Genomic DNA, 26582 nt, shown 5'->3' with positions numbered 1-26582 from the left:
TAACCACAGCCTGAGCTTCTTTATGAGCACACATAGTGGGCAGTAGTTTTCCCTGGGCGTTTGAAGATGTGCTGTGTGGGGAGTAGGCAGCAGCTTTGTTGTAGATGCCCAACAGTGATGGGCGGAAGCTGCGCTAGGCAGTAGCATGTACTAAAATCCTATTCATATAGAGCTGTGTATTACTCAGGACTGGCAGTCCTGCCCACTCTTTGGACCTACCGTGTTTAATAAGCTGCGTGTGCTGCCTTGGCATAGCGGCTTTCCCTCTCCCGCACTATGAACTCTGCCAGCTTTCTCCGTGTCCCCGCTGCAGTTTATAAGCTCTGACTGCCAGGGATGCTCTGGAGCTCCTTCAGCTTCAAAAAAATGGTTGTCATGAATATTTTTAAATATAGTCAGCCAATCTCTAAGAAGTACTCAAATACAGATTACTAAACGGAGAATTCAGACAGAATGCTTTGAGATACAGTTTTCTAGGAAAGGTGTGAGAGTGTACAACCTTCTCTCACTATCTCCAAAATACATATTTATTTGACTTCAGATTCCCTTCAGAATTTCTCCTTAGTCAGGACCCTGTACAAGGTGGTTCTTGAAAACAGGGCAGTTAATTAGAGTTATAAATATGCAGTCACTGGCCAGTCTCCCTGGGTAGATACATACCACTGAAATACGTTTTGTGGAATTCGGTTTCGCTGTAGGTGCTGTAGGACATTCAAAATTAATGTCCCCAAATGAGTATCCCATGGGAGGTTGTGGTGATACTGATGTCCTCTTGAAACTCAGGACTGTTGAAAACACACATGAAATAACAGGTATAAGAATTCATATAATTATCTATGAAAAGTTAAACATTAATTAGCAAGAATTGGTTGCTTTAAAAGATAGAAATTTAATGATCTAAAGAGCATCAATAATGGTATCGTTCTTTTCTTCACTACATAGCCCCACAAAAAGAATTACCGTGACGCTGTACAACAAAAATGTTAGAAAATCTAGTGCAACTGTTAAAAACACCTATTTTAAAAGATTTTTGATGATTATGAAATGAATTCTACAACATTTCTGCTAGTGTGAAAAGTGCCTCTGTAGTACAATAAGTGGAACCGTGTGAGCTGTGAAGCCTTAGGATTATAGTTTCATAGAAAGAGGTGCATGGCATGCCTCCTACTACATTATGTATTCCCCCCTGGAGTATTTGCTTCTTCCAGAGTTTCAGGTATGGAAAAGATGAGCTATTACATTAGCAAAAATCATTGCCTGCAATCAGGTATCATTCCAAGAGCCAAGTCTTCGTAATTAGCAAAGGGAGCGAAGTGCTTGCTGTGTTACTGTAGTACAAAATGGGTATTAGGCAAATTCAAGCAGGGCAGTGTGGGTTTTGGATGTGTATGTATGGGACAACTGCAGGTAGCATCTCGATTAAATGTTTCTGTTACTACTTGGTATCCCTCCTCTTTTAAAGCATTTTGTGCTATGCTTTTGGGGGTGTTGCTTTTGCTGGCTCAAAGATTTGTATGGACAACTGCTTATAGTAGTTGCAGCTGCCAATCCTGTATGAAGACAATCAGCTAATGCAGATTCCTGCGTTCTCTGGTTTTAGTACCCATGCACGTCTCCAGTGTAGCCAAGACAGGGCATGTGCCAGCTTGCAGAAGGCTGGGCTCCGTCTTTGGTGCCCAGCAGCCATCCCTTCACAGTGCTGGGAGACACGCTGCTGGGCTGGGTGTTGTGGACACTGACTTACTCCAGGGTCCCCAGCAGGTGTGGGGGAGCTGGGCAGAAGAGCTTGTTTAGGTGACATGTCTGCTGAAGAGGCATTCAATGGGGACATCTCCCTTTCTCCCTCCAGGGTGGCTTAATTCATAGACTACCGCCTACAGAGAGGGGGGTATCATTCAGAGTGAAATTACAGACAACTGACAGGATCCCTGTCCTCATAAATCCCCAATAATTGTGACAAATGTCTGGAGCACCGCAGGCTCTCAGCGCTCTGCCAGCTGCCCTGCCAGCCCAGCGGCAGCCACAGCGGCAGGGCCAGCACCTTGCGAGGCCGCGGCGGCGTGGCAGCGTGGCCCTGTCCCAGGGCTACCAGGGACTGGCTGCTGTCACCCGAGCTGGGGCTTTTAACTGTTTTCTGGCAGGGAGACAGGATCAGATCTGGTTAAAGCAGCGAAAATGGCAGCGGTGGTTTCCTGCTGCCTGATTTTTCTTATTGATTACAGACCCTAGTGGAAACCCACAGCTGAAATAGCAGAGTTTGTTGCCGGTTTTGCTGTGTCAGTAGAATCCTGAGGTATCTGTAGTGTGAGATCAGAAGGGAGATTAGGCTATCTGTCCTAATGTCCTCACATCTTGGGCAGTCACCAGATATTCCTGCGATACACCCAGGCATCTCATTGCACAGGAAACCCACCCCAGGCATGGCTGGAGAGCGGGAGCCTCAGGGGAGCCACTCATGACAAAGCCCCCACAAAGTAAGCGGTGTGTTTGCAAAAGGGCTTGTGCCATCCCTGCAAGCTGTACTGGGCTGCTTGGGTGGGGAAGCAGCCCTTCCTCCCTCTCCCACGGTCCTTGTCTGCTTTCTCTCTCCAGAGGTCCATTAGTATTTCCGATCCCCTAGCTTTGTGCAGATTTCGTGGGATCATTCCTGGTGCAACCCTCAACCATTGCTCTCTCCAGCCCATGGTATACCTATAACTGCTCTCTGCTGCTTCAAGGAAAGCTGGGAAGGAAGTAACACCACGGACACGCTGCAAATAAAATTACTCCCTGAGCAAAGCAGACAGTTGTCTGAAGCCCCGGGCTGTGGGAATTGATTAGAAGTTGTCTTGTTGCAGCTGTTACATGTGTGCTGGGGGTAACCCAAGCTTACACCCTGCCTCTGGCCTGCTCAGTGAGGCAGGTGCCGGGGCTCGGCGGTTTGCCTTCCCAAACCAGGCAGCACCCTCGAGGCCACGAGCCCAAACTCCCTTTTCTACACACATGCACCCGCGATGCAGCTTCTCCAGCAGATTGGAGGAAGACTTTTTATAATTTTTTTCATCTCCTCTGAAAGATCCCAAGCAGCAGTGAATCCATCATCCTTCCTGGTGACATGCCCCAGTTTTGAATCAGCTTCACAGTGAAGTGATGACGCCTGTCCCCAGCACGGCATGTGGCTCTGGGGATGGAGGGCAGCAGCAGAGCCACACCAGCACGTGGGCAGCCATCGGGTCGGCCCCAGCACCTCGTCGAGGGTCACAGGCCGTGGCTGTGTGATGGAAGGAGGTGCAGCCTCTGTGATTTTCTTTCATGCACTCATAATTGACTCTGATTTTAGCAGCTGGTAAAAACCCCACACATTCTTTTAGCGTGTATTTGTCCCTGTGTATTGTTCCTCCCCCTTTTATGTTGCATTGAACTTGCTTACTCAGCACTCTTTTTTTATTTCCAAATTAAGGATGTGAAATTTCTTTCATTTTAAGATCTTTTTTTTAAAAAAAGCAAATATCTGTGGAGCTACCACATTGAGATTGATTCCTCTGAAAAGTGTGGTATTTAAAGCTAATCTTGCTTGAGTTCATAAATTGCTTGTTATGTGTGGTGCTTAGGACTTGAATCGCTTTTCTTGGCCGGGGTGCTCCAAGCTCTAGGGGAAGAAGAGGAGCGTGAAAGGTGCAGCTGCAGTTAAAACTGAAGTGCTAATTTTGAAATATCTCCCTGTAGCGATGGGAATTTTTCTCCCCAAAACAAGTGTTTGGTTTCAGGCTGGTTGGAGACACATCCTTAAGGAAAGAAAATTAAAAAAGAAAAAAGAAAAGTAAAGGACTGTCTGCAGATTCATTTTTTCATTACTTGGAAGTCATCTTGTATATAATTTAGATGGGTCTTAACGAGGCATAAAGTCACTTTCAGAAAATTGATGACTCTTCGTTCACTCCTCTGTGAAATGAGGGCCTGGAGCCTTCCCTTTGTTCCTTTGGTGGGATCATCAGCTCTGATTGCAGAAACCCGATGAAGCTCTTAATCCAAGCACCAGAGTAACCACAGCTCTGGCCTTCTCCTCTTTATTGATCTTGTGGCCAGGCCACATTTCTATTTCAGCCTAGCATACTCCATGTTTCCTTATCTCTAGCAAAACTCATCCCTGGCCTTTTTGGGTTTATTAACTCTTTCAGTCACCTAATGTTTTTCATTAAGGTTCAGAGATTGTGTGGCTGTGCAGAGAGGACTCCTGCCAGCTCCAGCTCCGAATTTGTGGTCATGTGGACGGAGCGGGACTCAAGGCACTCAGGGAGTTGGGATCTGTGCTGATCACGACATGTTCACAGTCTGCACTCCCGCCTCTTTATCTCTATTTGCCCCCTCTGCAAAGCGGGGTGCTGACACATCGTGGTGGGTCCCCGGGCATTTGCAGTGTTCATGCCTGTGGGGGATTTGCATTTGCTTGGAGGCACATCGGCAGCCTGGGAGGCAGGTGAGCGCAAAGGACAGCCAGGGCCTGCGAGAGACAGTGCATGTTGTTCATTCTGCGATTCTCAGTTCCTGAGTTCAAGCTCACCGGAGAAGCCGGCAGTGTGAATTTTTCATTGCTATTTCCTCCCCGTGCCTCAGCGCACCGCGAGCTGCAGTTTGCCGACTTGCCCGCCTCGTAGCAGGAAAGGTCAGGAACCTCATAAACAAGGTGAGAAGCGGAGTGGGGCGGCGCGGCCGCCCGGGCTGCTGATTCCTCCTGACATTAGAGCGCTAATGAATGTTCTGTCATGGTCCCGTGAATATTGCAGGAAGCTTTCGCCTCCCGCCTCCCCTGCCTTCACCGGGCCTCAGAGTTACCAAGGTTACCTGACGTGACTTTCCTGGGAGAGAGGAGCAATAGCTGCAGGTCGGCTGCTCCCGGGAGCATCCTGCCTCCGCAGCAGGCATGGGGAGCGTGGCCAGCGCAGCGTCGCCTTCCTTTCGCTCCCTTTGGCTGCTGCCGTTTCCCTTGCTCCCACCCCACGCTGCCTAAGGTGTCATTGGTTTCATTTTATTTTAAATTTTTTTTTTAGTAAGGATCATATTAATTTTGTTTTGCTTGCATAACCCAGACTTTTATCATCTGACTAATTACTCACACATTTCCTTCAGCAAATGGGAGAGATAAAACTGCAGCAGGTTTATATGATTTCTGCTTATCGAATTACTGTAATTATTTGAAGAATGGCTTAAAATTGTATGGAGTAATGAATTTAATTATGAGTTTGCAGCGATGCCTTGTGCTGCATGCAGCTTGCAAATGGGCAAGTTTATGAGAAGCTCTTCATAAAGCGGCAGCAGACGGGATTGCAGCACACTCCTTGCAAAGAGAGGCTCTGGCATGTCCATACCACGGCAAGGGGGACGGGGCACGCTTTGCAGGTCGGCTTGACAAATTGTGCTCTTCATTCCACTGATCAGCTCACTTAGTTCAATTCTAATACAAACCCAGGCAAGACAGTGCTGGCAGTCTCCTGGTCATGACGTGCTGCAGCCCGTGTGCTTTGCTCGATCTCCTCAGCCCCTGGGGCATGCGGGGGACCAGCTCACTTGCCCAGACCTCTGCACCTCCTCCTGTTCATCAGATCAGCCTGTGGGTAGCTGTCAGCAAAGGCAGGTCAGGCAGTGCTGACAAACCTGTCTCACCAGAGCACCAGCCTGTTGCAACCTGCTTGAAACACTCAAAGTAGCGTTCACCATCTCTCTGCTCCGCACTAGGAAGAGCAAATTTTTTCACAGCTGGGAGATGCACAGGGACATGCATGACCCCCGTGAGCAATGGAGGGCACTCTCTGCTCCCAGGATGTCCCCAAGCCCTCAAATGCAATTAATTTCTCTCTGCCTGCTTCCACTTTTCTTTACACCTCTGCTTAGTTCCAGGTGCTATAAAAAATTGTGTTCTCCTATGCTATACCAAAGGGCTCCATTCCCTCCTGAAACTGGCAGGCAGGGACAGGGCAGCTCTCCATCCCTGCAGCCGTGGGGCCAGTTGAGTGGCTCAAGGGAAGGAGACCCCCACATCCCTGTGGGCTGCTCCCTGCCTCCTGTGCACAGATGTGGGAACTTTGTGTTTCCTGCCAGTTGAGGTAGTAATGTATATCAAATTTCAGTCTTCTTTTGTTGGCTAAGATACAAACAGTAACGAGACAGCCAGTTGTAGGAATACTGAGTTTTACAGGCAGATGGTTGGGACTGGACAATATTTTTTATGCTTTTTTCCATTACATGCTGCTGGTATTTGATGTAGCTGGTGTCACGTAAATGGATAAAGACTCTAGAAAGACCAGTCTGAAAAGGGACAAAGCCAGATGAAATGCTGTCCTTCAGAGCAGGAGACTTTCAGAAAGCAAGAGTATGTTCCTGAGGAACAAGCTGGCAAAGGTGGACCAGGCCACCATTCCCAACAAAACTGGATTGTGGAGAGAGACATAGGGCCAATGGAGTGAAGAGGTTTGGGCTAGGTGCATTTAGGCAGCGGAACAAAAGTGCAGCCAACAGAGAATTGAAACTGGGTGTATGGGAAGTGGAAAAACTACTGGAATTTCAGATCTTCTATGCTGGGATGTTCTGAGCATCGTAAAGGACTACTGGATCATCTGGTACAACCCGACTGCCACTTTGTTTTCTGTGGCATCCCTTATGACATGGTAGATTGTTCAGGCTTAGCTAATTAGAGTATCAGGTGTGGAAGGCAAAAGAATAAGTGACCAAGGGCCGTCCAATGTCTGAAACCTTTGCAAGGGTGAAATGGCTTAGAGATAATTTTAACAGATGGTTCATGATCTACAGTTCAATGATTAAGCTGTATCAATGCTTGGGTTTTTTTTAAATAAATAAAGGTGGCTACAATAAGAGGTTACCAAATTTTGAAAATGCAAGCCTTAGCCTAATTTGAGCTTTAGGCAAATCCAGCATCATATGCAAAGAGAAAGTATTAGCAGTCAAAACCCTTGTCTTTCTTGATGCTTGAATAAGGGAGTTTGTGTGCAGGATGGAGTCGTACATGGTATTATGTCTCTCAAAATACAAGGTCAAAGCAGATTCTAAATGGCATTGACTTTTAAAAGAGCTTGTCACAAGGCAGACATGAATTCTGCATAATCGCTGTAGTTTTATGTAAGTAAGGAAGCAGCAAGGTACGATGAGAGCGCCGAAGGAAAATGTGGTTGCTGAAGCCATAAACCAGGTGTAATTTTTGGTAATCTTTCCGTAACCCTACTTAAGCCAGGAAGAAAGAAAAGCCCACTTTCACTTGGAAAACTCATAAAGATTTGTGCAACGGATGCTGTAATTGTTAGTATGGTGGTGGTGGTCATAAATACAGTTGAGCGAGAAGAGATTGCAGGGCATAGCAGTTTGCTTGAGCCTGACTGGCTGTCGCTCTGACCTCCAGCTGTACCCAGCCCCTCTGGGTGTCTCCAAGGAGAACAGGCTTTCTCCTTCCCATACTGACATGAACTATTTCCACGGTTCAGCATGTGGGACAAGAGGAAGAGAATACCTTAAGCGCCAGAGCATGAGATTTCATTACCCTTAGTGTTTTTAGCCTTTGTAGCTACAAATGTTATTAAACGTCATAAAATTGTCCAGTTCTTTTAAGTTCAGCTACAGTACTTTTCCCAATTTGTGCTTATATGAAGAAAGAAGACAGCAAAGCTTGTCTATGAAAAAATGAGAAAATAAGAGTCAACTTAAATTCTTAAAAACAGTTTGAAAATGTGAAATAAAATTGGCAATAATATTTTGCACACAAAGCTGCCTTCAGGAGGGATCTGTATCAGAGCAAATAACAGTGGCTAATGTTTTCTTCTCTCAATGATTTTTAAAGGTCACTTCATGATCAAAATCTACTTGCTAATTTAATTTCTATTCTCAGTGTAAATGTAAGATGATGCTGTTTATTCTGTTGCAAGTGGTTTGCTGGGGAGAATCAACCTTTCGCCTTTGTTTTCAGTGTGTCAAGGTCTGCACTCAGAGCTTGTGCATGTGGCAGCCCAGCTTTCCAGGCTGGCAGGGCCCTATTTCCCAAACCAGAGTTTCTCAGGTGTTTTAATCCAAGGGCTTTCTGTTCTCTCTGAAAAAATATATAGACTATCTAGCGTAATGTTGTCTCATGGTACCAAATAAAAATTGTATTTTCACTTGCCTCATTTATTTTGCTGTTTTGCTTGCTGCCTGCATGTGTGGGAAGGTGAACCTTTGTTTATTTGCTGTTCTGTAGCAGGCCAGGGTTGTTCATGAGCCACAAGCTGAGGGGAGGCTTTCATGCTCTCCCTGGCTCGCATTACCTTAGAGATTTCCTCTCCCCAACTTTTTCCAGTATTTTCATTCTTTTAGGATGAATCTTTCTGTCTTTAGGCAGGTGCAAACCAAATATATGTCCTGACTAGGCTTCAGCAGAAAGAGAGGAGAAGAAACCTAGGGAGTGAAATGCTTTGGGGAGCCATATTAGCCTTAGATCAAGGACTCAACAGACAGTATGAAACTTGGATTTTCAGCTCACATGGCAACATTCATGGCTTTGTTTGGGACATTCCTCTCCTGCTTTGTCACGGGGAATGATTTCCTCTGTATGGGCTCTGCAGAGATCTGCCTCAGGTCTGCTGTGGAGGAGATGTGGTGAAAATCCCAACAGCTGACTGTCTGCCAGAGAACGTTGTCTGTGGTGTGCAAGCCTCGGGAGCATGGGGCTGTGGTTTCCCTGCCATTTCTGTCTCCTAGAGAAACCCCTAAGATCTTCCTCCAGCTGCTGAGACACGAGGCCAGTCACGAGGAGACTGAGCGCCGTCTGGAGAAGACTGGGACTATATTGGTTTTCACAGACAGGATAGGGACCTACTTTGTCTTCCCTCAGGCAGATCATGGGTCTAAAAACCCCTCTCTGGAAGGAAAGAGATATTTTCCCAAGGAGCCTGAGACCCCCGTGATCATCTCCAACATCAGAGACTCATTGCGCAGGGTGTCTCCGTCTGGCATTTTGTGTTGGTTATCAGGTCAGCAAAGTGAGCCACTAAGGTTCAGCCAATTCCACTTCTGTCCTTGGCAAGTGTGTCCTCTTGCTTCCCAGGTGAGCATGTAGTTTGAGCCTCCATCATCTCTGAAAATCACAGCTATGTCTTCAGGGCCTCCATGGAGTAAGCCCTGCTGCAGGGTTTGCTGTTGACGCTCTGAAAAGGACCACGTGGTTACTTTGTGCATGAGGGATGCCTACTACAGGAGTGCCAGCAGTTATTTTACCTTAAACACACACTCCCTCTCAACTTTTTCCTCTAGCTGAATAGTCCCAACACCAGTGGCCTGTACATGGTATACTGAGCTGAGGAAATGAAGATTCGCAGTGTTCTTATCTGCAAGGAGATACCTGCCTCTTACATCCCCTAGGAAAGACTTAGGCAGCCTCTGCTTAGCAGAAAGTTTTCTTTCCTGTTAGTGATTGCAGCTGGGAGAGCCGTGCCTCATCTCTTGCTTGTAATTACATCAGTAAAGTGTCTTGGGAGAAGGTTAAATAGTCTTTTGTATATCAAATAAAGCCAGTGAACTTCACTGAAATCATTTAATGAAAACAATCCTGATTATCTCTATATACTGCTATGTGATATTTTAAAAGAACATCTTAAAGGGAAACGTGGAATTGTTTAGGGCCTCTAAAGACTAGAGTGCAGAGGCTATGCAGCAAATGCCTTTATAAGCTAGGATCTAAAGTAGACTTTGAATCCAATTGTTTTTTTCACTGTTGTAAAACATGAGAGATTTTGATACGGTAGCTCAGATTTGATTCAGAACTTTCTTATTAACCGTTCTTCATGCACATCAAAATTTAGAGACTGAGCTAAAGGGCTCTGCACATTAAGGATGGAACTGACTCAAGGACAGAGCTATTAAGGTGTGTAATAATCAAGAGAGGAAAATTAATTGTCTTTAATTTGGCATAAATCCCAGGGACTATAACTTTGGTTATTAGGAATTCAGGGCCTGTTTCCAATTAGTTATACCCAAGCATGTTCGCATTTCCAGCTTCGGGAGTCTAAGCCGTGAGCATGTTAGCACAGCAATCGTTGACATGCTAATAAAGGACAGTGCTGCCTGACCTCTCTGTGTGTGGTCGCTGCCAGCCGGTGTTTGCCTGGCAGTAAATCAAACCATGGTATTGCTTTATCGTTTCTGACACCTTGCAGTGAGCAGCTCGGTGCGTGTCAGCTGCTCGGGCAGTCTGTGCAGGCAAAATCACCTGGACTGTGCTGGAGCAGGTCAGAGGCCACTGTGACTTTTACATGCTTTTTAGTATTTGAGCCTCCTTCTAAGGCATTTGCTCCAGCAAAGCCAGGGTGTCTTCCCTTTAGGTATATGAAATGTAAATAGTGCAATTGTTATCTATACCAGAAAATCTGGTTTAACCTGAGCTGGGTTAAAGAAAGAGGCGGCAGTGGTTTCCTGAGTTGGCAGCAGCAGTGAAAGCGCATACTGTGACCGCGAGGCTGGAAATGCAATGCTTCCGTGCTGACAACGTGGGAAAGTATGCGGGACTGCTCGGCCACAGCCAGCCAGCCACCCCTGCACGTACCGACAGAGCAGGGTGGAGGTGCCGCATCCCGCGGCAGGGCTGGCTACTTTACATGCACCAGGAAATGGAGAACACCGTAACATCACCCTGGTTGTAAAGCTCTCGGTGTAAACATCTGAGGGTTTTAGGGAAAGGTGGGCCTTGAGAGCCCTGTAGGAACAACCTCCTCTTGCAAGCCAAGCCATGTGTATCTTGCATCGAAACACCAAAACAGGGCTGGCAGTAACACGTGTAGCCATCTGTATGTGTGAGGGGCAGAAGGAAAGATGGTTCAGAGCAAAAAAGAGCAAGGAAGACAAACCAATTCATGCACTCAGTTCCCCTGTAATTGTTTTCTGAGACCTGCAACCTCATGGTGCTTTAGCCCCTGTCTGTCGAATGCTGCCTGCCAGTCAGTCAGGAATGAAACAAAACTCACACAGGGCAAGAGCACGATGTCCACTCGTAGCTGTTCTCAATTCTGTTTATCCTGAACCTTGACTTTATTGCATGAGAAGGTCTTGGGAAGTCCACAGTGACTATCTTCCTCCCCCCCTTTTCTGTGATTTCCCATTTGAAAAAGAAATAAGGAAACCTCAACAGCTACTGTGGAGACCACTCCTCCTAACCACTAGTGTGTGGAGCTAGTGCAGGGATCTTCCTAAAGAAACCTGGAATTACATTGCAGTGGGAGAAATTGCAGATTGTCTTTAAAGCTTCAAGGCCAATTATTCTCCATTTTCAAGAGGGGAAAAATCCTTTTAAAGTTTTCTTTAAGTTAATTTTGCAGCATAGTGAAGCTGAAGGTTGCCAGATCCAGTTGTTTGTTTAGCTTTCTTGGTCTGTATCTGGTAGATCTAATATTTTGGGGGAGAGGTAGGGACACTATTTCAGGAAAACACAACCTTCCATCTGGGAAGGAGAAGTGCCATGCCACTGAGCTCTGCAGCCCTCCTCGCATGCCAGGGAAGAGAGGTGGGGAAACTCACAATTTCCGTAGTGGTCATTTGATAAAATGAACCTTTGACTAACTGCAAATAAGTCTAATGTTAGGGAATGCATTTTTCTTGAACAGCAAAGGAATTTCAGCTGACCTCCTGCATTTGGTTTATATTAAGATGAGTACCACAGGAGCCAAGAGGTGCCTTTTTTTTTATCCACTTGGCCTTGATGTGGTTTCACTGCCAGCTTTCCATTTATCTGTTGCGTGCTCTTTAATTCATGAGGGCCTGCACTGGGGATTTGTTTAAAGCCTTGGCTGAAATTGTCAGCCACTCCTTTTATTGCACATCTTTCTGAAAAGATGGGTGTTGTGGCAAAGCAGTAAATAGGATATTGAGCCTCTGCAACACTTGCTATCTGTAAAAAGAAGAGTATGTCCTCTGTTAAACTCTGATCAATTACGTCATCCCAGCATTAAAAACCATCACTTGTCTGGCAACAATGTCTTATTTGTGTTTGCGTATCTCCATTGGCTTGCTATGGGTCTTTCACTGGGGGCTTTTCTACTTCATATGGTCTCTGAAAGACTGTTAAGGTAACCAGAGTCTCCATCTAAAGTGATGTTGGAGCCAGTGCAATTAATGGATCTTCTAGAAAGTGATGGCTTAATATAAGACATAAAGCTCATAGTAAGAGAATATTTCTGTCCCTGACTCTGGTCAAGTCTTGCTGTGTTTCTCCCCTTTATAGAAAGTCACTTCCCTACCAAGTAAATAACGTTAGTTACCCAGTATCTCATGATGGTTTTTGTGATGGAGTATTTTAAAACTTCTGAATGGAAAGCAGTGATTTGCCATATCACTGATCTGTCTGGAGTTCAGATTAAATTAAAACCATTCTTACAATTCTCGAGTGATTTCCATGCCTGCTGACCCTCTATGCCTGAGCTGACTGCAATAGAACAAGTGCATTGAAACTTTACATTTATTGTTTCATTTGAAAATAGAATTTCTCTGAGAAAAGGTACATGAGAAACTGTCACAGAGGTACTTGATGTCAATATGTGAATATTTTCTTAAAGGTTAATTTCTTTTTGAATACTATAAAGATACAATGCCTCGGACTATAAACTTAATTCGTGTTTTACTGTATTGGCCTTTACTGGGACTGATTCTATGTACGTGTCTTGCTAACCCATTAAAAATATTTTGATATAATTTCTGAGCATTTGCTCAAAACACCAGTCGCTACAATTAAGGAAATGGCAGATGCAGCCACATGCATGAGAATTTATTGACAGTGGCAGGAAAGGATAGTGCTGGAGAAAAGGCATAGGGTGAGGGAAGAGGCAGTATGGGGGGTAGAGAGTAGAGCAGGTTGTTGAGGACCCGGGCTGGTGCTATTCAGCTTGTTTGCTGCAGAGGAGCCTTGTTTTTGTAAGAATAGTGTTTGTCCTCCTTTCCCACACCCACACGCCTTGATTGCTAGCTTTGGGATTCAAACTCTCACGGCATCACAGAGCCACTCCATCCCATGGCTTGGCGATATTGGAGGTTGCCTTCAAGTTTCCGTTTAGTCTTTGAGATCAGAGAGCAAAGAGGTGTTTTGGGAGAGTGTTCTTCCAGGGGGGAATTCTTTGTTTTCCTTTTGAAGCACTGGCAGTTTGTGAACGCAGAACTGGAGCATATTTGTGCTTTCTCTAATGATTCTCTAGCTCCTCCCCAGTACAATCTTAAATTTCAATTTCCAAGCTAATATTTCCATAATATTTAGAATGTTCTCAAGAGTTTTTGTTTGGGGCTTTTGGGCAAGGTGAAAGACAGACGAGAGTTCTTTCTCAGGTAATATCACAGTTATTATCCCTAAAAAGTCAACAGTCATTGCTCTTCCATGTTTTTTGAATACCTTCTTTTTTCAGTAGCTTAGATGCAAGGAAAGGCAGTGCTTTTTCTTTCCCACGTTGGAACAATTCCTAGAAAAGAAGACTTTTTCAGCAGAGTATTTTGTCAAAACATACAACTTTTTCCTATCTCTAATCTTAAAAGTTTTTTCTTGAGAGTTGCTGGCCACTGTTGCTTTGACAGGCTGTGATGTTTCCCCAGAGAAGCCACTGGGTTGGCAATGGTGCAGACAGGCTGCAGGAGCTAAATAGAAATCAGATTTTAGCACGGTCTAGCCCTTTCAGTAGGAGTTTAAGTGACCGAAAATCTTGCATTCTGGCCTGTGAAGTGGAAATGAACAGATTTAGTATTCCAGCTGAGTGGCAGCAGGAATACTTCACTTTAATCTGAAACTTGATGTTAGAAAGCGTGGGAGAGCTCTGCTGTCAGATTATCTCAGTTCTCGTGCATTTTTTCCTGCACTGAACTGCAACCAAACATACATGGATCAAAAGTCAGATGCTCCATTAATTTAACCACATGTTGAATTTAATGGCATATAGAAATGCATTATTGATTGTACATCTTAAAAATGAAAATCTCTATGCTAATAGCATATCACATCAGTGCAGGTGAAGTAGTATGGAAAATGGAGAGGATTATTAAATGACTTAAAATACAAGTAAGAGCTATTTCCATGCTTTTCTCTGAAAAGATTGAAGTTTTGGGTATGTTTTAGTGGGAGTGTGTTTATATATTCTGTCACGAGGAAACGTGCAGTGGCAATAGTTGTGTTGTATTTCTCAGCATAAAATATTAAAAAGAAACAATGATTTGAAAACAGTTCTACAGGCAGTTACATTCAACAGTTGGTACCAACAAATGGCACAGTCCTGCCTGTAAGCACAGCATGGTCGTCTTTTACTGTTGCTTTACTATGGAGCCTTAATAGCTGGCTGAAAAACCTTTCTGAATTCACTGTGTTTAAAGAACTTTTGTGAGTTTTTTCAATGCATACTTCCAGCTGATGAGGTTTTTTTGTAAGTAATAGTTGTTGAAAGAGTCTAGGCTTATTTATCAGCTGTTGGATATGACCCACAAAACTCTATTTTTACCTACTTGAATTGTGCTGTAATTTTGGGGGAGGAAATAAACCTTTTTTTCTTCTCACCAAACGGGTTAAAAATGGGACTCTTGCTCAGGCAGGGAATCTTGCAGATATGATCTGTTTCAGTTGTGTGTAAGCTCTTCCTCACCTACAATATTGACATTTCTGGCTGTAGTTTCTCCTGTGCTATACTCTGAACCCTTAAATGACTTTAGTACCATACAGTCTAAGCCCTTTTTAGTATTTCATTAATGTGAACAACTAGTTTCTCTGGTCTCTCAGGAAAATGCTTGTTTCAATGTGTCTTTGGCTTTGAGTTGTCTGTGGATATTGCTCTACATTCATGGCAGAATAGCAGGCTCGGATTTGGAGCAGAAGGTCTAGGGCGGTCCTCACCTCTTAAGGGGTTTTGCGTCACACTTCGCACCACTCTACGAGACTGTTATCAGTGTGGAGAGGCTCTACCCTATGGCACAGAGCTTACTTAGCCTGACCACATAAGCTTCTGCTATAATCTTCTTTCTCAAGTTTTTTAGCTCTTTTAGACATAGTGGGCCTAAGTCTTGGAAAAGCTTGAGTTCAGGACCAAGACTGCAAACGTGACTGTCATTGTGAGGAAGCCAGGATGGAAAGCAAGAAGAGGTAAACAGGGTGACTGAATGATGATGTGGTAGTAGGGATTTTGTAAATGGCATCTCTGACTCTTGCAATCTAATCTGATAAAGATTTAAATAATTGTTTTTTTCCAGGATGGGTGGAGGTCTCCTAGCTGACAGCGGACTCCACAGCTGACACATACTGAGCAGAAGTTGTTATTACTTAGGAAGATCCCTAAACTAAGAACTGAAATAGTGGGTTGCAGGTGCAAACCTTTAATTTGCCCGAGTTTGTGACTAAATACTTACTTCTGGTCTGCTCTGAGTGAGCTTCAGCAGCTGTTAATCATCTTTGTGTTGCCCTCCGTCGAGCAGAGGTCACAAGCTGTTATCTGTGAAGGAGAGAGAGGAATTGCTTGTTTGCAATTGAAGCTGGGGCTAGACTCGGTCATCTCAGCACATCTTGCAGTGTTTATGAAGACCCTGGATCAGAGGAGTGCAAGGCCATGGCAGTGGAAGTGCACTTTCTCCCCAGAGGGACCTTTCTCACACCTTCCCTTGGGCTGTGCTTAGGGTACAGCCATGCTGGAGAGTGACAGCTGTTGCCTCCATCAGTGCCTCTAGAGCCTTGGCTCTTTTCTGTGTCCCAGCCTGAATCTACAGTGGATTAGCTACCCCGTGAGAAGCTTAGAGGTAGCCATGGCTGATGTGTCGCTGTAACTGGTGTATCCTGGAGGGCTTTGGTAGTGGCTTGCTACAGCGCTTCTCAAAGGGAAGGAGGACATACTGCCTAAAGGAGGGCTGGCCCTGCATCTGTGGCAGCAGCTTTTGTCCTGGCCAGTTCCTTGTGGCAGGTCGAGAGGCACCATGAGGCACCAAGGAAGGTTGTATGGATGGCAACAGCATCTCCAAGGGCTGGGAGAAACAATTTGTTTCATCCCACTGGGATGCAGTGCCCCCTCAGGCCCAGAGAACCAAGGTTGCGCCCTGGGTGGGAGGGAGCACTGGGGGCCAGAGCACAGCAAACGCAGGATGCTCAGCCCTGGGGAGGGAACGTGTTGCTGCAGCGACCGTGCATTACCTTACTACCACACACGTGGGAGCATGGGGAGAAGCAGCGCTGGGACTTGGCAGGAGCACAGGCTGAATCCGCGTCAGAGCCAGTTGGGAGGTGCTGCCATGTCTTGCTCCTGGGAGCACCCGCCTCTCTGCAAAGCTGTCCTGCTCCCCTCTGAGATAAACAGGTGCTTGGGAATGGCCAGCTGTGCTACCAAGAAGGTACTGGTGGCTTGTAAATGGAGATAATTGCTGTCCAGCCATGAAATGACAACGTTAGCAGCACCCGTCTGGCACTTGAAGGGTAGCCCTGTCTCCATGGGGTGTTTTATGGACTCATAACGTGTAGAATGAGCAGGTCCCATGAGCTCCCATGCCGTGAGCCCCCAGGGTGGGAATGTGCCTGACAGTTTATTCTTTTCTGCCGTGTCTAGTCTCGTATTTCCTTGAATTTTCCTTACAGTGCTTTTCTTTGTTTTGAACTGACTCAGATTCTTTCTTTTGTGAACTGTTTTGCTGCTGCCGCCGCTGTGATCTTTCTAAGAGATAGCGAATACTTTGTTTACTGTAAGCTCTTGTGCAGTAATTCATGTGGTTACATGGTGACACAGAGAAGTCCTTCTGGAGCTCATTTCCACACCCACCCATTCATCTGCGCCCTTCTCCCCATTTTCAGCAGGCGGCTTCAGCATGTCACGTTGGCGTGATGTCATACAAAACCAGCAGTTTGTCATTAAAAACCTTGTCATCAATAGATGACTGTTTGTATTTTCTGCCTGCATGAAACTGTTTTATACTTACTAACCCAGTAATTAAGACTTAGCTGCCTTTGAAACAGGTCGGTTTCACCGCCCCACCTTTTCCTTAGGCAATTACAAGACAGTGCCAAAGTCGAGGGGGCATTCATTAACCTGCATGAGACTTGGCTCCGGCAGCAAGCACACACAAACGCGCTCCTTCTCCCACCACTCCCCGCATGGGCGGTAGCCCAACCCTAGGCAGCCTTTGGAGACCACGAATTTGGATAATATTTCTGGTGCACCTCTTAGGGGGCTTTTGTAAGAAGGAGGATGCAGGAAGAGAGCATCGCCTCAAAATGGCTGATAAAACGCTCTTTGTGCAGCTTCAGTTGAACCTGAACAGAGCAGTGTCAGGGTTTTCTTATCATGTAAAATGATGCCGTTCTTCTGGGCCGCTGGATTGCTCGGCTGCTTTTGATTGTCTTGCAGTAATTGAATAGCTGCGATGTGTAACCTGTGCTGAAGGAATTAGGGCTGTTTATTCAGCAAACAGATGTCCTGGATTTTGGTGTGCTTACGATCTTACCGGCTTGCATCTTTCATTGGTTAGTATTGCCGACTACCCAGGCTATCTTCCTTGCACCAATAATTTTGCATTTACTAATGTGTTTCAGTGTCTCAAAGGGAGATTTGGAAGCTTGTAAAATCTGTAAAGCAATTCCATTGATCCATCAAGTATGAGTCCGTCAGTAGACAAGGGTTACCCTTGCAACACCCTATGTTATTTTGCATCAAAAAGCTACCTCTTACCGGGATGGGTTCAGCCCTGGTGACTTGAACTGGGTGAGATCCCAGCCTGCCCCACCAAATGGGTAGGGAACATGTGAAATAGCGTTTGGTACATGTGTCCTGTCCTGTGCAATGCTGATGACAGTCAGATGCATTTATCAGAGAGATCTCTGCCCTCAATCCGTTTCCTGGCTTGTCCCTAGCAGCGCACACTCCTGAGTGGCTTCAGATAGCTGGCAGAACTGAAAACAAAGCAGCTTTGTGTTTTAATCATCCCTACCAAGCCCTTAAAATTGATGTTGGGCTGGAAGTTCCTCAGCTGATGCAAGCCAGTGGCCCAGATAAGCTGTTTCCAGCCCTGTGTGGGGATAAGGCCCAATATCTCACTTGAAATGAGTTGAGGACACCCTTTTGATAGACTGTAAGAGATTTAACCTCACAGCTATAGCTGTAACATATCGAAGAGCTACTTTTTGCTATTTCCAAATTATATTGGGTTTTTTTTTTTTCTCTCCCTCAGCAGTCTGAGCAATCGGACTCATGATACTAAGCAGGCCTGGCTTTTATAGGAAGAGGAATATAACAAATAACTCCCATAAATGTGTTTACAGTTCACACTGTCATTTCTAAAATATCATTTCCTATGTTGACACAGAGGAAGTTCACAGTGGTAGGGGGAAGGTTTTACAGGTGCCAAGTCATGGTGCGACCCCCCCCCCAAAACACAGTTGTGTGGCTGCAAGACCAGTGAGTGCTGTATGGGGTTTGTGCTAGTAGGAACCCGATATCCAACCTCTCCAACTTTTCTGTTCTGTGTGAGATTACAAGTTTTGAGCAAAATCCTGGGCATAATCCCGCAGGATTCAGCCATCAACAGCTGTGCTCACCGCGGACTCCTCTGCAGGCCTTTTCTGTAAGCAGCTGTTATCCACGTACCATTCCATGCTGGGGCTGATCTGTGCTTCTCATAAGACATAAATTGCAATTGCCTCCATGTCCCTTATCATCACTTGATATTTGGAGTGATGCAGAAAATAAGGACACCCCAAGGGGTATGTGTCTCATGGCAACATCCTCAAGAAAGGCAGTTTTCTGGGGAGCTAGTGAATGAGCTGCGTAATTGCAGCTGCTCTAAAGGAGGTCTCAGCCGGCTCTGGTTTGGGACTGCAGGATAGGTTTCTTACCTTAGCTTTTCCCTTAAAGATGGGAAATGTGTGGCACAAAAGGGCTGTAAGGGAAGGAGGGTTAGATTTCTGTCACCTCAGAAAGGAGATTAGCAAAGGGAGCTGTCAAGTGAGCATGAGATATCCTCTGCACATGCTGTCATGCTAGATGCCAGAGGGACATTCCTGGCTCCTTGGTGACTGCTGCTAGCAAGACCTCAGCCTGGTCATGGATTTTCCAAGTTTCTGTTTGTAATTGTAAAACCCACTCGCTTTTTTCTCTCTTGCTGTTTCCCTCTCTTTTCTTCCTGCTTCTCTCTTCTGTTTCTGCTTTTCTCTCTGTCATTCCTGCTTCTCCTACTACAGTCCATGGAGGGAATTAGAGCTTGCAGTACCTGAAGAAATCCTGCTTGTGCCTAGATTTTGCTAGCTCTAACCTAATGCTTACCTGAGGTACACCCCTTCTGAAAGTATCTGAAACCCAGAAGGAAAAACTGGTTTAGATAGTCTGCACTTGAAAGCAGATTCATAGCCTGGTTTAATGTGCATTAAAAGCACACTAGCTATCCTTGATTAAAACCAAGTGCTGACAAACTCATTTTCTAGAATAAGGGTATCCACGTATTGGCGTGAATAGGAGGATAGTTATTACTGATGAGCTCCGTGTGCGGACAAGTTAGTACAGCTAGCAAGGGCTGAAAGGAGCCAAGGCATGACTGAACCTCGTAATTAGACCTAGATTAGACTTTTGCCAGAGGGGAAGGCAAGGTAAGAACAGCTCCAAACTCCTATCGTCGCCTGTGGTGCTTGAACACAGAGACATCCCTCACTGTCCCAGTGAAGTCAGCAACACCAAGCCAGGCTGGAACGAAGCCCCATTATCTCTGCAGGAGTATTGCTGTCAGGGCAGGTGTGGGCCTGTGCCAGGCTGTGCTCTGTGGTGTGACCAGCTCAGGTTTTCTCCACAGCCGCTCTTCTCCAGGAGAGTTCAGGGGGCTGCCAGAGCCACATATTATGGGGGAGACCTGGAGTAGTTGAGGTCCCCCATTTCACAATGGTACAGGCACCTGAGGTCCTTAGATCACCTCTGGAGAAGGTGATCCTTCTACTTGAGCTCCAGATACTGTGACCTTGGCCTGGTGCAGGTCCCCTGGAACTACCCCAGAACTAATAGCAGGAGAACCCCAGCCTCTGGGTGTCTGAGGAGCTGTCAGAGACCGGCTGTCAGATTTCCCCTGGTGTCTTGTCACACAGTGATGCGACCTGGGACTGCAGCCTCCTGGAAGCACACTGCTACTCTTAAACACCAGAGTTGCCTCTGCATTTGATTGACAAGGGATCAAACAAATCCTTGCTGCCTGTGCATTTTTGTAGATGCAGACATGCCAGCGCAGCTTGCTTGAGTTTTGGTGGTGGTGTGGCCACAGAAGATAGGCAGGTTTCAATCTCCAGGCACGCGTGGGAGCTGGGCTGTACCAGTGCTAGCCCAGGGAGTCTGCTGTGGCTCTGACTGCACAGGATACACGGGTTCTCTACTACTGTCATTTGTTGCTGTAGTGTTGGGGCTTGTGTGCTTTTAAGAGGGAAAAGACTGTGCACCGCATGAGCCTTGCATGCCTGCCTGTGCCTGTCTGTGTCCAGCTCAGCACAGGGTCTGGGGGCTGAGGGTCATCGCCTGGTGGTCACCTGTGCCCTCTGTCCAGGTGATGAGTGCCCAGCATTGCCATCTGGGCTCCATAATGGCTTGGGCTTGCAGAGGGTGCAGGGTATGGGAGCAGCACTGTACGTCTCTTTGGAGTCCAGAAAAGGCTTGATCTAAGCTTTCTAGTATGGCAGAGGTAGTTTTGCTGCTGGGTCTTTGTAATCAGCATCTCTGTTGTACCTGGTGAAGTCAAGGTTAGATCATATAATTTCTGCTGGTCTGTGGCTCATCACAAACTGCTAATTTTGATTGAACAGGCATCTCCAGTGCAGTAGGCTGGTTGTGTACCTGTGGATCAGACACTGTGAAGGATTTTCTGATCTCTGTTGTTTCTGCGGGCAAAGGATCATTGCAGATGGGAAGAGATTTCTTGCACAAATGTTGGTTTCAGATTTGCTTTTAGCTATGTGCTAAGCCTTCACACAGACTTTGGACAAAGTTAACTGGGTGATACTTAGCTCAGTGCATTCTTTGTAAAATCTTGAACAAACCAGAAAGGATTGTCAATGGTAATCATGGTGATTAGATTAGATCACTTCAGGGTTTCAGCCTCCCCAGAGTAAACATCTGCTTTCAATACTGTAAATAGCAAGGTGCTGCACTTTAGGCAAACTTGGCCTCGATCCAAGGGAATGTCATTGTTTACTGCTTTTCCTATGTATCTTCCTTTGCTTTTCAATGTATACCATGCTGTACTTCTGTGTGTACCCTTCTTTTGTTTCTTTTCAGCTATGTAGGAGTATGCATTGTGGTTGCTCAGTATTGAGTGCTTCTGTTGCTTGTTATTGAATGCTAGCTCTGGTGTCATTCCAGTTAAGCTCTATGTACCTTTTGTCTTTGAAAATCAATGGAGAGCAAATTAAAAAGAACTAGTTTTCATGGTACCTTTCATTTTTAAAAAAAAAATAATTTCATTTATGTTTGCTTATGATGAGAGAGGTTTCTAGGGAGGATGGTCTGGAAGACAAAATATGGTTTGTGCTTTTAACAAGCATCAGGAACAGGTTTTTTTCCTTTAGAAAACCTTGGATGCTTCATAGCCACTCTCATCTAAACAGAAAAACAATATTCCAGGGCATTGTTTTGTTTATAGCAGATGTTGCCTTGTGCTACAGAGTCTTGATTTGCAAACAAGTTAAAGGCCTTGGGAATTCTCCTGAGATCTTAGGGAGAGATATGTAAGATTCGCCACCACAGGCTGTGTGTGCTGCAGGAGTGGCAATACAGGTAGAAGGAACCACCTGAGGTGGCCTATTGCTAGTACCTTCCTGTCAGAGTGAGGGGTACGGTTCCAGATATGTGACAACAGCAGGAAAACTCAAATTGCAGCAAGTTTAGACTCCTTTGGGATTTGAAAAGATGCTGAGGTCTTATTTGTTTAAACACTGCAGTGAGCTGGGAGCCTTGCAGAATTGGATTTGCTAAAGGAGGAGGTTTTCTTAAGTTTCCTTAAAACAGGGAAAAAAGAAACATGCTGAAAATAATTGAGTTTCTGGTGCTTTAAAAGCTTCTTAATGTTCTTCAAGTTCTTTTTTTCTGCGAAAGTATGTCCTTTTGATTGCAGTTCAGGCTTAGCAGAGTACAGTACATCTTGCCACAGAATGAGTAAATGAGCTCTGTTCTGCAGCTGCTATTGAATGACGACGTTGGAGCACGCCTTGGCTTATCAGTGAAGGCTGCCTAGTGTATTCCACCCAGCCTACCTGAGCGTGCTCTGCAGCAGCAAACCCAATTAACTGTTTTCATACCTGCTGCATGAATGGTTTTAGCAGTTATGGGGGTGCCTCATTTTAGTCTTTCAGTAAGACACGCCAGAATGTGCACTGGCCATTTCTCACATACCTGTGTTGCTCTCTGCAGCCCAGAAAATGCACCAGGAACTTGCCACAGCATGGTCTGGTGAGGCGGCTCATGAGCAGAGTGTGCTCATTAGCTTTACATTCATTATTTTTCTAAAAGCCTTCTGAATCAGATTTGGGGGTATGAGGAAGAGATTTACAGTCTATCCTACCAGTGTGACAGAATGTTCCTAGTCAAAAAAAAGAGAAAATGGGCCTCTCTGGACCATTCTAAGAGGTTTTATTGTTTAGCTGTTGTTTTTCAAGATGCCTCACACTATTTGGCTTTGTGTTTGTCTGTTATCTTCAAGTCTGCCCTCCCACAAAAAGGCAAATACCTGCTTTTACTGAATTATTAGCAACAATAGATGGAGCTTACGTATCAATGAAAATTATGGACGTTTCCCAAGGCAATTGATTTAAACAGAGTTAAATTTAGTGGAAGCTTCTATTGGTGTAATGAATGCTCATTATAGATCCTAATGTGGTTTAAGGGCTTGAAAACCTTCTCAGTAGGGAAGTCAGGCTGCTGTTTTCCAGCAGAGGCACAGATGCTGTACCATGGCACTGCTGTCACTACAACCATATCCCATGGCTACGCCTGAACGTTTCTCTTTAACCTTGTGTATTTTTTCCCTCTTGCAGAAGACCACCTCCCAGCTGGCTTCCCAACCATTGACATGGGCCCGCAGCTGAAGGTGGTGGAAAAGGCGCGCACAGCCACAATGCTCTGTGCTGCCAGCGGAAACCCTGATCCTGAAATTTCCTGGTTCAAGGACTTCCTGCCTGTTGACACTGCGACTAGCAACGGGCGAATCAAGCAGCTCCGCTCGGGTAAGGTAGCAAAGCCAAGTAAGCCTTCCCTACCTTCTCACTCTTCCTCCCTTTTCTCTGTACTTGCTGCTATTATTTTTTCCCTGAAATGCAATTCTAAACGCAAATGTCAATTTGATTTGAGCTTGTTTCTTTTACAATATAAAAACAGTTTTTGGAGCTGATCCTCTCTGGCAGGATATCGTGGCTTGTTAAAAGGAGACATTAGAGCGAACATGCCTTTTGGAACATCACCTGGATTCCTTCTTCGGTAGACCGTCTTGACATTGCCCCAAATCCTTGGTAGGCTCAGACATTTCACTACCAACTCAACAGGTCTCAGATATTTTTAATAGGAGCACAGTGCAAATCAGGACAATGAGATACTGGTTCAGATTTTACAGTCAGTGGTCACGTACTACTTCATTCCTTACATTGACTCTGCAAGACAGTGCTCTGCTTTCTGTTGAGGTCTTTATCATTCTTGCTATGTGACACCACAAGAATAAAGAGAATCCAAGCAGCAGCAATCCTATGGATTTCGAAGGAAGGTGGACACAGTTTTGAAATATACCATTTATTTTTGATCTTTTTGTTTGATAAGCCAAACACTAGCTTTTGAAATACAGACGGTTAGTTCTTGTGGGTGGCTGAGAATGCACTCATTTTAGCAAGGAACTCTTGGTTTTTTGCTGCACTGTTCGGTCTCCTAGGACTGTAAGGACCATTAGAGAATTAAGGAAAATAAAACATTTCTTTATTCACTGATGAAGTGCAGCTCCCCAGTGTGAATTGCAGTGGCTATCGAACAATGCACAGCAGCACTACACAGCAGCTTTCATCGGGGGGAAAAAAGCCCACAGTACCCTACGGGAAGTACAGAAGGGAACAGAGTGGGAACAACTTTGGTCTAGAAAGGTCTCACGCTTAAAAAAGAGGCAGACTGCCTTGCCTGGCCACGATGTATCTCTGGGCACTCAAAAGCCATTTGTTACGAGTGCTGCTGCCAGAGCAACACCATCTTCCTCCTAGCAAGATGAACGTCTTGACACTTTCCCTATAGCAGGAGCCCTCTGCATAAATGTGATGATGCTTGGATGATAAGAAGTAGGCTTGCACTTGGGGGAGTGGGTAATGAGACATCACTCTCATCAAAAATAGAACCCAGCCTGACACTCCTGATCCCACCTTGATGTACCAGTGAGCGCTAATTATACTAATGCATTTATAGCTTATGAAATTTCCCAGTGACCTTTAGCTTATCTCCCCCACAACATGGTTTAATCTTGATCTGTTTGTGCTGAAAGAAAATATCACACTTGTTAATTATTCTGCGAAGCTTTAGGAAGCAGCAATAGGAAAGTGCACATGGATGTGTTTCACTTCATAGCTGACTAAATCAGCATCAGAAATTACCGTAAATGAGCAGCAAGGCAGCTCCTGATGCACTTGCTGTGCGTTCTCCAGCCTCCTTTTCGCAGGCACTTGGCTGCCTCTCTACCAGCTGCTTCACAAATTTAGTGAGATAGAAAGTTTAAAAACAAACTAGTAAACCCTGTCAGTGTGTCCAAGTTCTGCTTCCTATTTGCTGTTCTTGAGCAACATCTCAATTGAATATTTCACCTGGGATTCAAACTCTAGAGCTAGCTGCTTGCTGAAGACACAGTAATTACCAAGGGAGGTGTCAAGGGAACCTTTTAGAAATCAATGAGCAGCACACATCCTCAGACTCGCAAAAGAAATTGATTAGCTCTCTAATCTAGTAAGGGAGGTTTCCACAGTTCAATGCAAGAAACTTGCAAATACGAGTGAAGGTTTATTTTCAGGGACCTGGTGATACAATGCCAAGATTCACCAAGGCTCTGCTCCATCCTGGAAGGAGTGGGGAGCAGGAAGTTTACATCTTCTCATGGGCCAGAGATTTAACTCCTGCTCACATTTGTGGCTTCGTCCTGTATTTGTGGTTGATATAAAGTAGGGCCTGCACTTTCAAGTGCCTGAGTCCTACTTACCTGACTGCGGTCACCCTGTGTGAGCAACGTGATGGGTTGGGCAGTCTCTGATCCGTTCTGCAAGGTGCTAATTGAGCTCTCCAGCACTACACCGTAGTGGGGCAGAGTTGTTTTTCAAAGAAAAGAGTATTTAAATAGATACCTCATTATATGGGAGAGTTTAATAGTTTGCAAAGTCTCTGCTCCATTAAGATCATATCTTACAGCCAGCCTGGCATATCTGCATGAATGTCAGTTTATACTATCTCAATCTAAATATACGCTCATTTAATTTCATTTAATTAAAACCCAATAAAAGCTAGACAGATGTAATATAGTTAAAATAGTTACAGCACGGTGTGAGCCCAATATTGCATATATAGAGTGTCCGACCTTCAATGAGAACATAATATATTATTATTCAGATGTACTAAATATAGGTGATAAAGGTCAAAGCAGCTTTGGAGTCTGACTTAGGGGGTTGAGGGATGATTTCATTTCTTCAGGGTCCTAGTGTGGAATAAATAGCTAGAGGTAAAGCAGCAGCATGCTTGGGAAAGGTGCTCTCTTCTGACGCTCACAGTTATGTGGGCTGGCAGTGCTCTGGGGGCTTCAGGCAGGCCTTTGAACTTGCATGCAGTCAGATCATGTGCCCGAGGGGGCTCTGAACATCAGTTTCTAGAGGTCTGTTCATCTTCTGTCAAGGTACTAGAGAGTTTGTGGTTTAAGAAACCAAGCCATCATCTTAGGCTATTTCAACCCCAGAGGACTGGTGTCTTTGTCAGGAGCAAATACACAGTTTATAAATTGGCCCTTATCCTACCGTCCCTCATTTACTAATTACATCTCTATGTGTGTATATGCATTTTTCTCATTAACCCTTCTGACAGCGTAACTCTTTACATTTAGAGGGCTTTTTTTCCCATTTCTCCCAAATACATAGATCTTTCCTCTCAAGTAATGCTTATTTCCTTTTTTTAAGTCCAGCTCTTGGGTAGTTTTGCGAGTACATGTTGGGCTAATTGCTCTCAAAATGAGAACACAAATAAATACAGGTTTTCATCTCCATTATCACAGATCAAGGCAAAAGCAAGGTCTCTGACTCATGCTGGTTGTAGCAAAATTCTCCCTTGCTCATCTTGCTAATACTTCCCACCTCTTGTGGAGAGGCTGCTTTTCTGCAAGTGCAATGACTCAGGACAACTCCCTGTTCTCCTCCAGGGTGCATAGCTTCAGTCATTGCCTCTCAGTCATTGACACAGGATCTAAGGCCAGCTCTGGGCTGGGAAACCTCCCCAGCGTGCTAACTCATTTAGAACCTGTTTGGCTGAACTGATTTGAAAACTGTCTGGACATTGTAGTATGGCAGGTGATACATATGAGTTCTGGCAGCAAGGGCCAGTGCTGCACCTCTAACCATGTTTTAAAAT

The 26582-nt window shown here is 45.2% G+C and overlaps 1 protein-coding gene across 22 annotated transcripts in view; it reads left to right on the top strand.

Annotated features, from left to right (window-relative positions):
- PTPRF (protein tyrosine phosphatase receptor type F) overlaps positions 1-26582 on the top strand; it is a 389399-nt gene that overhangs the window by 257456 nt on the left and 105361 nt on the right. For all 22 annotated transcript variants that reach the window (XM_075759629.1, XM_075759626.1, XM_075759638.1 and 19 more), the window contains one exon: positions 22994-23182. In XM_075759629.1, coding sequence (XP_075615744.1) covers positions 22994-23182 — 189 coding nt within the window. The remainder of the gene's footprint in view (positions 1-22993; positions 23183-26582) is intronic.

Source organism: Balearica regulorum, chromosome 8 (genome assembly GCF_011004875.1).
Source record: "Balearica regulorum gibbericeps isolate bBalReg1 chromosome 8, bBalReg1.pri, whole genome shotgun sequence".
In the NCBI taxonomy this organism is placed as follows: Eukaryota; Metazoa; Chordata; class Aves; order Gruiformes; family Gruidae; genus Balearica; species Balearica regulorum.
The sequence above is the reverse complement of the archived record's forward strand: the minus strand, read 5'-3'. Positions and strand labels throughout refer to the sequence as shown.